The 14,248-nt window shown below is 43.7% G+C and overlaps 1 protein-coding gene across 2 annotated transcripts in view; it reads right to left on the reverse strand.

Moving 5' to 3' along the window:
• The window catches only part of GALNT7 (polypeptide N-acetylgalactosaminyltransferase 7), a 376,325-nt gene that overhangs the window by 97,658 nt on the left and 264,419 nt on the right, over positions 1 to 14,248 (reverse strand). Inside the window, exon 6 of one of the 2 annotated variants that reach the window (XM_030191546.1) lies at positions 122 to 304. The exons of the other annotated variant lie outside the window; for it this stretch is intronic. Within the exon in view, the coding sequence (XP_030047406.1) occupies positions 122 to 304 (183 nt within the window). The remainder of the gene's footprint in view (positions 1 to 121; positions 305 to 14,248) is intronic. 2 annotated transcript variants of the gene reach the window in all.

Consider the following 14,248-nt stretch of genomic DNA (forward strand, 5'->3'; position numbering starts at 1 on the left):
AGACAGGCAAATGGACCCCAGATGGTACAGACAATGTATGGATCAGGGTGCATGGGGGAGAAAAACAAAAACAAAAATGAGTTTAGACAAGCATTCACAAATGAAAACAACCACACTTTACCGATATGGCTCAGTTTTATGCTTTCTTTTGGCCTTTTCCTTGTTGTTTAATGGAACACGTTTCCATAGCAAGCTCCAGTCCCAGGCCCCTCTGGCAAAGCCATCTTGATCCCCGCCTTGCTGAGGCTCGATTGAATATTTATTCCCATCTATGTAATCTATTAGAGGCACAGTACATGTAGTTCTGAAACATTCACAGAAGGGAAAAGAACACAATATAACTAGCAAGAACAATCATTTAAGAGGAAAATACATATGTGTACTTTCCATACAATACCAAGAATTCATGCTAGTTCAATTCAGCTACTTACACACAGCTAAAACATGTATTATTTACATAGTTCCAGATGAATGTGGGTGCACTGCATGATGAATTATTAAGGCCACACCTGATCTAAAGCATACCTGTAAAACTACAAAAAATGTTTGTTTCACATTTTTAGTAACAAAACTGTAAAGGGGTTTGATTTTATAACAGGGTGACTATGCAAGTCCAAAGAGTTATCTATTTTATAAAGGCAACAGTCACCTACTTGCCTTCGTAAAACAGGCACAAAGAATCAGCTCCAATTGTGCAAATGCCAATGTGCACATTTGCACTTGCTCTGCCCAAACTACACTTCCAGAAATGTCTATGAGCAGATCATGCAAATGTAGGCACCCACTCCCTGATATTCAGTGCTATTTAACTGGTCAGGAACAGCTGCTGACTGGTTAAATAGCATTTTAGCGCCTAACTTGCAATGTTCAGCGGGAGATAATCGTTTATCTCCTGCTGAATATCCATGGTTAGTGGCTAGCCACTAACTGGCTGTATCGCGTGACATAGCTGGTTAGGTACGGATATTCAGCACCAAATCGGCTATGTTTAGCAGTTTGATAGGCCGCATAAATAGTAGGCCTATCTTTGACTGCTGAAATGTTAACATTAGTACAGAATATTGGCATAACCAGTTACTTTTTTAGTGGTTTAAAAAATCCTAGATATTCAATACCAGTCGACGGAAAAGGCCAGGCACTGAATATCTGGGTTTAACGCTGGTAGTGGACAGCAAAAGCGTTGCCCGCTGAATATCAGGCCCCCAGTTTCTATGCCTGCATATTTTATGGGCATATGCTGTCATACAGTTTTATAAAAGTCGTTTTCTACATATAAAACATTTCACATGCAGACAAAGGTTTATAAACTTAGGGATTCTTTAAGTAAAGGGCATTAAGTCCTCACGTATAGTTAGCATACAAGAAAAGGCTTATCACAAAACGCATTACAGCATTTTGCGGTAATTTCCTTGTTGTTATGCACTAACTATGCATTAACTGTTTTAAAAAAATATTTTTGGTGGGGAGCATGTCATGGGTGGAGAGTAAGTGTTCCTGCACTATCCAGCTAGCGCATTATAATTAACGTGTGCTAACCAGACAATGCAGACTTAATGAGGAATCACTTAGCGCTTCCTAAATAACAGGCACTAAATGCTCCTGTGTTAATTTTTTGCAGCTCTCTCGTGCTGACATTAGTGCATGACCTGCAAAAAAAAAAAAAAAAACTCCTAAAAAGTGCCACGTTAAACCTGGGCTTAGCGCATGGAAAAGTACCATGTTAAGCCCAAATTATACTGCACTTTAGTAAAAAGACCCCTTAAAGTCTTTGTGTTTGTGCTGGAGGCACTTGTAGATTTGTAAAACAATTTGTGATAAGAACAAATCTGGCTGGCCAAACAGGACAGATGTTTCAACACCTAGACTAGAACAGATGGCAATTTGTATAACGAAAACATTCTGTAACGTGGGCATTACACTACAGTTACATGCAGTTCTGATGTGTGCTCATGCACCCTCTAATTCATTTACCATACAGGGGATCCTAGGTTAGCACTAGAAATTCTACACATGAAAGACTAGAGTGTTGGCGAAGACCATGATTCATAATATGGCTGTATTTATTTTTTTAAGATGCCAGGGAGCACAATCGCTGTGATTAAAACAAACACTTGGTGAACCATCAGTGATTACTATTCCTGCTCAGCAAGGTAAGAACAGAAAAAAAACAGAAAAAAAAATGAGAAAAATGGTGAAAAAAAGACTGAAAGGAGCAGCTCGCAGAGTAAAAAACTTGCATCAGGCGTGGATGCTGTTTAAAAACACCATCCTGGAGGTTCAGGACAAATATATTCCACGTATTAGAAAAAAGGGAAAAAAGACTAAACGTCAGCCGGCGTGGCTAAACAGTAAGATAAAGGAAATCATTAGAGCCAAAAAACAATCCTTCAGAAAGTGGAGAAGAGAACCAACTGAAAGTAACAGGATAGATCATAAGGAATGCCAAGCCAAATGCAAAGCGGAGATAAGGAGGGCAAAAAAGGACTTTGAGAAGAAATTAGCGTTGGAAGCAAAAATACATAGTAAAAACTTTTTTAGATACATTAAAAGCAGGAAACCGGCCAAAGAGTCGGTTGGGCCGCTGGACAAAAATGGTGTTAAAGGGGCGATCAAGGAGGACAAAGCCGTAGCGGAGAAATTAAATGAATTCTTTGCTTCGGTCTTCACCGAGGAGGATTTGGGGGGGACACCGGTGCCGGAAAGAATATTTGAAGCGGGGGAGTCGGAGAAACTAAACAAATTCTCTGTAACCTTGGAGGATGTAATGGGTCAGTTCAGCAAGCTGAAGAGTAGTAAATCACCGGGACCTGATGGTATTCATCCCAGAGTATTAATAGAACTAAAAAATGAACTTGCGGAGCTACTGTTAGAAATATGCAATCTGTCCCTAAAATCGAGTGTAATACCGGAAGACTGGAGGGTAGCCAATGTTACTCCGATCTTTAAGAAAGGTTCCAGAGGAGATCCGGGAAATTATAGACCGGTGAGTCTGACGTCGGTGCCGGGCAAGATGGTGGAGGCTATTATTAAGAATAAAATTGCAGAGCATATACAAAAACATGGACTGATGAGACAAAGTCAGCACGGATTTAGTGAAGGGAAGTCTTGCCTCACCAATCTAATGCATTTTTTTGAGGGGGTAAGCAAACATGTGGACAATGGGGAGCCGGTTGATATTGTATATCTGGATTTTCAGAAGGCGTTTGACAAAGTGCCGCACGAAAGACTCCTGAAGAAATTGCAGAGTCATGGAATCGGAGGTAGGGTATTATTATGGATTAAGAACTGGTTGAAAGATAGGAAGCAGAGAGTAGGATTGCGTGGCCAGTATTCTCAGTGGAGGAGGGTAGTTAGTGGGGTCCCGCAGGGGTCTGTGCTGGGTCCGTTGCTTTTTAATGTATTTATAAATGACCTAGAGATGGGAATAACTAGTGAGGTAATTAAATTCGCCGATGACACAAAATTATTCAGGGTCGTCAAGTCGCAGGAGGAATGTGAACGATTACAGGAGGACCTTGCGAGACTGGGAGAATGGACGTGCAAGTGGCAGATGAAGTTCAATGTTGACAAGTGCAAAGTGATGCATGTGGGTAAGAGGAACCCGAATTATAGCTACGTCTTGCAAGGTTCCGCGTTAGGAGTTACGGATCAAGAAAGGGATCTGGGTGTCGTCGTCGATGATACGCTGAAACCTTCTGCTCAGTGTGCTGCTGCGGCTAGGAAAGCGAATAGAATGTTGGGTGTTATTAGGAAGGGTATGGAGTCCAGGTGTGCGGATGTTATAATGCCGTTGTATCGCTCCATGGTGCGACCGCACCTGGAGTATTGTGTTCAGTACTGGTCTCCGTATCTCAAAAAAGATATAGTAGAATTGGAAAAGGTACAGCGAAGGGCGACGAAAATGATAGTGGGGATGGGACGACTTTCCTATGAAGAGAGGCTGAGAAGGCTAGGGCTTTTCAGCTTGGAGAAGAGACGGCTGAGGGGAGATATGATAGAAGTGTATAAAATAATGAGTGGAATGGATTGGGTGGATGTGAAGCGACTGTTCACGCTATCCAAAAATACTAGGACTAGAGGGCATGAGTTGAAGCTACAGTGTGGTAAATTTAAAACGAATCGGAGAAAATTTTTCTTCACCCAACGTGTAATTAGACTCTGGAATTCATTGCCGGAGAACGTGGTACGGGCGGTTAGCTTGACGGAGTTTAAAAAGGGGTTAGATAGATTCCTAAAGGACAAGTCCATAGACCGCTATTAAATGGACTGGAAAAATTCCTCATTTTTAGGTATAACTTGTCTGGAATGTTTTTACGTTTGGGGAGCGTGCCAGGTGCCCTTGACCTGGATTGGCCACTGTCGGTGACAGGATGCTGGGCTAGATGGACCTTTGGTCTTTCCCAGTATGGCACTACTTATGTACTTATGTACTTATGAATTGTACACAGCATACTTATTTCACTAACCTTGCTCAGTGGAAGGACTTGTGTGTAAATTATTTATTTATGATCCAACTTTATGAAGAGATTCACTCAAGGAAGTACAGCAGGTACAGTTTAACATAAAACTTACATTTTTGTTAATAGAATAATAGCAAATGACCAAACATCAACATAAATACAATAAATGAGGTAAACTTAGAAATGGCAAATTAAAACCTAATAATAGGACTAACATGAAACAGTATCAGAAATGGGAAAATTATGTCTTACTTGATAATTTTCTTTCCTTTAATCACACAACAGATGAATCCTGAAACTTGTAGGTTATAAGCGTATACCAACAGGTGGAGATAGAGGACAAGTGAACTCTGTTATATAACACAGTAAGCCTCCTAGTCAGTCAGTATTTTCCATATCAAAGCAGAAAGAATGAAAAGTTAGAATCCACCTTCCTCACAGAAAAGAGGAATAAACAACATATGAACTGCAACTTGAAGCTACAGGAATTTGAAACAAATCCTAAATAGAGAAAGCAAAACTCGACAGCAGCTCTTTGGGGGCAGGATTCTGGACTCTTCTGCTGTAATTAAAGGAAAGAAAATTATCATTTAAGCCATAATTTACCTCCTTAGCATTCTCAGCAGATGAACTGAAACTTGTGGAATGCAACAAAGCAGTCCTCAAACAGGGCAGGAGAGAGAAACCTCAGAGAAAACTGATGCTCCAAAGAATGCTTCAGATCTAGCCGTGATAACCAATTGACAATGCTTTGAAAAGGTGTGTAAAAAAGATTATGTAGCCAATCCCACTGCTGTGGGACATAAAATTAGGCAGCCGCTGTATATGTGAAATACATAAATATAGCACAGTGCAAAAGAAATAACCTGGGCCATATTGTAGCTGTAAAAGGGAAGGCTCCCACTGCAACCGTGAAATGCAGGATGATTTGCAACTAGTATCCTTTTTTATTGGACATAACTTAATACATTTCTTGATTAGCTTTCGAAGGTTGCCCTTTTTCGTCAGATCGGAAATAAGCAAATGTGCTAGCTGACAGTGTATATAAGTGAAAACATTCAAGCACTACTATGACAGTCTGACAGGGTGGGAGGATGGGGGTGGGTAGGATGTATGCATGGGGACATCAAAGCATATCATTGATATTCTAACAGGATGGGTGTGGATAGGTGAAGGGTGGGGTGATCAACAGAGAAATACAGCTTTATGGTTTATAATGGGCTAGGAACCCCAGATCCTTGTTAAGTCCTTTCTGTTGGGTGTTAAAATATTCACCCCCATCCTCCCACGCTGTGTTATGAAGGCTGCCGTAACAGCCAAACCTTGGAAAAACTGCTTATAAAACTAAGATAAAAACAAGTAAAACAGGTAGCTATAAAGGCTACCAATGTATCAAAGACTTAAGGCTGTTGCCGCTGTGATCTGAAGGCTGGAATGCACACTTGCTTGAAAGCTCCAAAAAGGCCACTTCAAAGGCTTGTTTCAGCGAGCCTTCTAGCTTCCTATCCTGTAGGTCATTAAGGGCCAATGCTCCCCCCCCCCCATTTTTTTTTTACCAATATCCTATATAATAAAAAGCACCTCCAACGTTCTGAAGCTGACTCCGTGGCACTAAAACCTTGAAGTATTCGTGCTCTATGTAACTCCATCTCATGAATTGACGTCAGTGCTTCCTGGTATGTCACCAGTGACACTGACCAACCACATGAAAGCAGCACGAGGCACACCAACGGACTGAAAAAACAGCCCAAACAGCGTGTCCGAACGTCAACGACACATAGCTGCCGTGAACATTGACGGTAAACCCACCTCACAGACACACTCGACAACACCCCCCCCCCCGGTGCTCTGTCCTTCGCCCCTCCCGAGATGCCACTGGACCCCGTCCCCCGGCCACAGCCCCCCTCATCCACTCTCCTCCCCAATGCACACTGCCACAGACCTCCCTCTCCTGTCCGACTTCAGACCCTCGCCCTCTCCGACTTCGGACCCCCCCTCCCCCTCCTCCCCGACCGACTCCCTCCCGAATCACAGTTCAATCCCCCCATACTCTCCCCCTCCCATCACAACTTGCCACTGGATGTAGAGGACCCCACCCTCTCCCCTCCTCGTTCAAGGGTCATCGTCCCTCCGTTACACCCTCCCTCCCTTCCAGTTGCAGGCACCCTCCCTCCGAATTTGAAAAGACATCTGCACTTACATTGTCGGTGTTACGGCGAATGGCAGTAGCTAAACAAAGCGTACAGGCTCGGCCCTTCTCTCTCTCTCACAGCTCTGGTCCCGCCCGTGTGGAAACAGGACATGAGAGAGAAAAGGGCCGAGTCTACACGCTTTGGGCCGCTGTTGCCAGTCGCCGTAACACCGACGATGACAGTGAAGATGAATTTCCCCCCCCCCCCAAACACAAGCTGACCCCCCTCCAAAACCCTCTCAGTTCATCACCACCCTCAAAGACAACCAACAGTTCTTCCAACTTTGCCAGCATGACACATAACCCAACCCCCCCACCAAAAAAACTCACACTAATACGAGCCAGCAACAAAAAGGTCAAAACCCACTCCACCCCTCAACAAACACTGACCCCCCTCCAAGCACCCAGCCACATCCTCACAGTTCACCACCCCCCTGTCATTGTCAGACACACACACACACAATATCACAAAAACACACACATTCGCCCACAAACACCCAGACCGCCCCACCCTCTGTGACACACACACAGACACACTCTATCACACACACAAACTACCTGTGTGACACACATGATCTTTCACTCTCACACACAGACACTCAACCACCGCCCCTTCCACCCCAAAACCCCACTAAAAAACACTAACACACACATACACTGATGCGCAACATTCTCTCTCTCTCTCTCTGTATATATATATATATATATATATATATATATATATATATATATATATATATATATATATATATATATATATATATATCACCCCTTCAACAATAACCACATTCCAAGCCACCCGTCATCTTCAAGACACTTTGCCAGCACGGGGCATCCCCCCAACCCCCCCCCCCCCCAAGCCAAAACCCTCTCCCCACCCCACCCCCTTTCATTGTGAAACACACACAATATCACAAAAACACAGACACCCACCCCCAACCTCACAATCCACCCCACCCTCACACAAACTCTCTGTGAGATACACACACACAATATCACAAAAACACAGACACTCACCCCCAACCTCCGAATCCACCCCACCCTCTCTCACTTACACACACACACAGACACACAAAATGTAGCTCCGTGACACACATGATCTTTCACACACACAGACAACAAACGCCCCCCTCCCCCCCCAAAACTCCACAAGAAAACACTCACACACACATACACTGATACGGAACAAGGATAGATGCACACTCAATCTCTCTCTGTCTCACTCTATATCATCGCTGCAACAATAACCACCCTCAAAGCCACACACCACTTCATCCCACTTTGCCAGCATGGGACATCCCCCAACTCCCCCCCCCCCCCCCAAAAAAAACCAACATTTAAAATTAAAAAAAAAAAACAGACTACAACACCACACTAATACGAGCCAGCAACAGCACGGCCAACCACCCCCAACCCCAACAAATGCTGACCCCCCTACAAGCCCCCTGCCACACCCTCTCAGATCACCTTCCCTCCCCTCCCCCACCAGCCACTGTGAGACACACACACAATACCACAAAAACACAGACACTAGCACCCAACCTCCCAGTCCGCCCCACCCTCTCTCTTTCATACACACACAAACTCTCTCTGTGACACACACACAGACACACTCTCTGTCACACACACAGTGAAGCAGAGTTACAGATCGCAAAACACGCCCCCTCCCCAACATATGCCCCCCACCCCAAGCCCACCAAACTAACAAGACACCTGTACCTCTAAGACAAAAACAGTAAAACCCAACAGCCAACCCCTCCCAGTTCACCAGACATCCCCCCCAACATTGTTACACACACACACAATAAACACCATACACACACTGATACTCGCCCCCGCACTCCAACTTTGCCCCACTCTCTTTCAGTTCCACACACACACACACACACACACAATCTATCTTTGTGACACATGATCTTTGTCTCTCACACTCACAACCACCGCCCCCCCCCCAACTCCCCCCTCCCAAATAAAACACTCACACACACACACTGATGCACAACATGGAGAGATGGACACTCACTCTCTCCCCCGCCACACCCTCACAGTTCACCACCCCCGCCCCCTAGATATTGCACATAATACAACAATGTAAATTATTCAATACCAACACAACACAATTATCCTAAAAATCCCTTTCACAACATTCACTGCAGAAAACAAATACCTTGCTAGCGCCCGTTTCATTGCTCTCAGAAACGGGCCTTTATTACTAGTTTTCAAATAAAGTGCAAGAATACTCTTGATACAGAAAATAAATTTCAAGGCTAACGCAAAAATACTTATAGTCTTCTATCCAGAAAACGAATACAATTTAGGAAAAAGAACAGGAAAAGTATATCCTACATCTAATTTAAAGTCCACAAAAAGGGAGAGAAGGCAAGGCACAATTCTAGGTAAATTCCAAACAAACCATTAGTACAAAAATATACGAAAATTATCGGGCACATAATTATCACTATGGTGTAGATGTTACTGGTCTGGGAGACAAAGGAGAAGGAGATAAAGCACATTTAGAATCCAAAATTGTGGCCAAAAGGCCTGGATCAAAGAAAACACATTTCACAGAGTTCAACTTTATAACACACTTACAAGGAAAATTAAGCCAAAAAAGAGCCCCTAAGTGTTGTACTCTAGGTCTTAAAAACTACTGGCATTGATTCTGCAACCACCTCGCTACATCAGGAAACACTCTTACTTTATAATTCAACAATTGGGTGTCCTGGTGATGGAAAAATAGTCATAAGTACATAAGTATTGTCATACTGGGAAAGACCAAAGGTCCATCAAGCCCAGCATCCTGTTTCCAACAGTGGCCAATCCAGGTACCTGACAAGATCCCAAAAAAGTACAATACATTCTATACCGCTTATCCCAGAAATAATGGATTTTCCCCAAGTCCATTTAATAATGGTCTATGGACTTTTTCTTTAGGAAGCCGTCCAAACCTTTTTAAAACTCTGCTAAGCTAACTGCCTTTACCACATTCTCTGGCAACGAATTCCAGAGTTTAATTACACATTGAGTGAAGAAACATTTTCTCCGATTCGTTTTAAATTTACTACATTGTAGCTTCATCGCATGCCCCCTAGTCCTAGTATATTTGGAAAGCGTAAACAGAAGCTTCACATCTACCCGTTCCACTCCACTCATTATTTATAGACCTCTATCATATCTCCCCTCAGCCGCCTTTTCTCCAAGCTGAAGATCCCTAGCCACTTTAGCCTTTCTTCATAGAGAAGTCGTCCCATCCCCTTTATCATTTCCGTCGCCCTTCTCTGCACCTTTTCTAATTCCACTATATCTTTTTGGAGATGTGACGACCAGAATTGAACACAATATTCGAGGTGCGGTCGCACCATGGAGCGATACAAAGGCATTATAACATCCTCATTTTTGTTTTCCATTCCTTTCCTAATAATACCTAACATTCTATTTGCTTTCTTAGCTGCAGCAACACACTGAGCAGAAGGTTTCAACATATGAATGACGACACCTAGATCCTTTTCTTGGTCTGTGACTCCTAAGGTGGAACCTTGCATGACATAGCTATAATTCCCACATGCATCACTTTGAACTTGCTCACATTAAACGTCATTTGCCATTTAGACGCCCAGTCTCGTAAGGTCCTCTTGTAATTTTTCACAATCCTCCCGCGATTTAATGACTTTGAATAACTTTGTGTCATCAGCAAATTGAATTACCTCACTAGTTACTCCCATCTCTAGGTCATTTATAAATATGTTAAAAAGCAGCGGTCCCAGCAGAAGTTTCTTTTTCACCTCATTTTATCATAGTCTCCTTTTTTAAAGTTAAATGCTAACATATTTGATTTCCTATGTATACTTCAAAGCTAATATCAAATCCGATCATATTATGATCACTGTTATCAAGCGGCCCCAGCACCATTACCTCCCGCACCAGATCATGCGCTCCACTAAGGACTAGGTCTAGAATTTTTCCTTCTCTCGTCGGCTCCTTTAGCAGCTTCTCCATAAAGCAGTCCTTGATTTCATCAAGGAATTTTACCTCCCTAGCGTGCCCCGATGTTACATTTACCCAGTCAATATCGGGGTAATTGAAGTCTCGCGAGGCAGCTTCAACTCTCGGTGGCCATTTTGAATCGCCGAGAGCCAGAGTCAGACATGATGCAGCCGGGCAGCTAGCAGCAGCGCTCCGGGCAGGAAAGCGGGGGTTCGTTCGTTCCTGCCCGAGCGAACAGGTACCGCTAGACCACCAGGGATAGTGGCGTAAGGGGAGGGGAGGTGATGAGGGGAAGAGTGTGCTACCGGTTGCGGGGCGGTACCTTGAAAGGAGCGGGGCAATGGGGCGAAAGGGGCCGGGGTGATGGGCACGTCATCGGCGGCTGGGATTTCTTGGAAGGAGAGGAGTACCCCATGCGTTCATTTGCCTTGTTTTCTTGTTCCGCCCTCGATGTCATCACGTGTGACACGAGGGCGGGGCATGAAGACATGGTGAGTGTTGTGGCTTCACCACCATGAACTTACGAACCGGTGTGTGAGTGCCTGCAGTGACGTCAGTGTCCTCAGAACGTTGAGGGTGCGTTTTATTATAGTAGATGTTTCATTTAGTACAATATATTCTAACTCTCCCATCTTATTTCTTAGGTTCCTGGCATTCGCATATAGACATTTCAAACTATGTTTGTTGTTCCTATTTACATCATGCTCAGTACTTGACAGTATTAATTTGTAATCTTTTGATTGTTTTTTATTTTTATTTAAGGACACCTGATCTACTATGGTCTACTATGAAAGTTGCTGGTATCAAACCCTAGGTTTCATCTTCCAATGTCTGAGTCACATTCAGATGATCAAAAGAAACCTCAGAATCAGCAGCAAGAGGTTGAGAAGAATCTTTCTTAACAAAAAGTAGAACATAATAAACCTTTGCAAAAGGTGAAAATGATTGATCTGGAATTTGTTTGAGCTTCTCTTATAACTTTTAAGCGTTACATGACAGAACAGTTCTGTCATGTAACGCTTAAAAGTTATAAGAGAAGCTTCTGATAGAACTTTACTTTGGGAACATTTATAAACCCCAAAGTTTTCCTCATATGTGAATTTTCCAAATTTTCTATCTTATGACGTATTAGCATGTTATCCTTAAGAAAAATTTGTTTTTCTGACAAAGTCTGAAAGATTTTAACAGCTTGTTCCACTTTTTTCTCAAGAACTGAGATACCTTGTTCTGTATTCCTCAATCGAGTTGAATACTGGTCTATCTGAGAAGATAAAACTGAAAATTTTGTAGAGAAAGAATTTTCCAACTTCACTAGGGCATCCCAAATAGAATCCATCGTAAAACTTGCAGGTTTAACAGGAAGAATCAACTTAGTGTGTCCTGTTAATGTGTAGATGGTATCTGTGCCAAATCTATACCTGCACATGTCCACCGACTAAAATGTTGACTTTCTGGGGCTCACAAAATAGCAACGCTTCCAGCTGCACAGGTTCTCCATGGTCAGGTCCCGCTTCAAGCACCTTTTCTAATCCTTCTGGAGAGATCAGGAGCCCACTGACCGCTTTTCTCTGTGACAGTGGTATGCATAGCTTGGGACTGAAGATGACATCAGCTTCTAGCAGGTGGGGCGGTTTACCTCCTGATGCCCCAGCGAGCAGTGAAGCTAGATTTCCTGATACCCAGTACCCAGAAGCGATCCATCAGGCCGACTGGTAGAGCAGCAGGCTCTGCAGGTAAATGCATTGCTTGCCCCAGTGTTTCGGAATAAAAAAAATTGAAGAAATATAGTAGAAAGGCAAAACACAAAACCCAAAATAAAAAACAAAAACACCAAGTCACTCCGGGAGCTGTCTCTCAAAGCTTCCTTCCGGTAGACATCTTGCCTCCCTCCACCCAGGCAATGCCCCCTTCCAATATCAAGGTGGTCTTAGTCACTGCCATAACAAGGGAGTCCACTCTGGAAAGCTGCAATTTCTCTTTCTTCTCTAGAACCAACAGGTAGAGGCAAGCCATAGCTCTTCCTACTCTCAGCCCCACGTCTGGTGAGACCCATTCTGCTGTAATCAGGTCTTGAATATCTGCATGCATTGGGAAGGCCTTAGAAGAACCTCTAAGCCTACTCATGATCGACGAAGATGGAACTCCTGATGCCTAAGCAGAAGGTTCTCAATGGAAAGCACCACCAATGCCTCAGAAATAAGAATACTGAGCTCCTCTTTATGAAACAACCTCAGTACTTTCAGGTCATCCCCCTCCTCAAGAGGGAGCTCTCACTCCTCTAACAGCTCCTCTGTATAGGCCAAAACCATATCAGATAAAGAGGGGGAAGCAAAGCTAGACCTCCAGGAGTGGACAGATGATGATGGGCAGCTCTGACTGTCTCTGCTTCAGTAAATAGGCCTGGTGTAAGAGCAATATAAACTCCAAAGAAAACAAAGATCCCAATGCAGTTGAATGCTCTGTCAGGCCCTGATGTTACAAAATGGTGGCTGTGCTCCGTGCGTGATCAGACAGGCTGTTTTCTCACTGACAGTCAGCTCCAACAAAATGGCACCCGTTCCCCCGCTCTCCTGAATCAAACTGCGCACCAGCCCTGCTGGAGAGTCCAAAATCCCTGGCATATTCGGATACTGTGCCAAATCTGAAGATATGCTGATGCCGACCATTTTCCCCCATGTCCCGCGGGATTCCCAGCTTACACACACTGCAATGCCTCGATGCTGGCCAATGAGTCATACTGCAGAAAAATCACTTAACTGCCTCTGCGGGAGTCGCCATTCCCCCTGATTGGCACAAACACAGCACATTGCAGTTCCCAAGCGGTGATTCAGGATCTCTCTCCTGTGCCAAGTAGAACTTGCAGCCCTCCAAGAGGTTCAGAGTCAAACTTTAGTCGGATTTACCACTGCCAGCTGCTACCCCCAAGCTCACAGAGTTGGAATTGGGTTTGGGCACCTTCCCCTCTTTCAGCCAACTGAAACAGAAGTGGGGTATACCGAACACGAACATGCTATACTATCTACAGGCGAAGCACTACTATCAGTAAAGAGAGATTCATGTTGGGGGTAGCAGTTTGCCCTTTTCACAAAGCTTGACAGAGTATTCTTGCAGGTACCCCCAAACTATCCATGTGGTATCACTTTAAAGTACAAAAAAAAGCATCATTTTTTAGATTCTTTAGCACAGGCTTGGGGCCAGAATTTGCAATGTGACCTGCCACTTCCTACTATTCAGAATTTGTTTGAATCCATCCCCAGGCTTTTTGGGGATTCCTTCTTACAAGAAACACAATATAAATTTTCACATAGGGTATATGTTATGAAACAGAAGGGGAGACTGATGGATTTGTGGGACACTGAGTTGTGGCAAGTGCAAAATGTCAGCTGGTACGATGATTCATTCTTTTTTGGAATGTTGGAAACTGCAGCCCTTGTGGTCAAGAGCTATTCAGATTATTGAAGGTATGTATACATGTGATCGTGGACTGGTCATATGAAGTGATGTTGCTGGGAAATATACAGCATGTATTTTGATTGGGGTTGGCAGATCATCAAAAGCATTAAGTGGCCTTGATGCTAGTACATAAAGAGGCATATTTTCAAAGCACTTTGGG

This window comes from Microcaecilia unicolor, chromosome 2 (assembly GCF_901765095.1).
Source record: "Microcaecilia unicolor chromosome 2, aMicUni1.1, whole genome shotgun sequence".
In the NCBI taxonomy this organism is placed as follows: domain Eukaryota; kingdom Metazoa; phylum Chordata; class Amphibia; order Gymnophiona; family Siphonopidae; genus Microcaecilia; species Microcaecilia unicolor.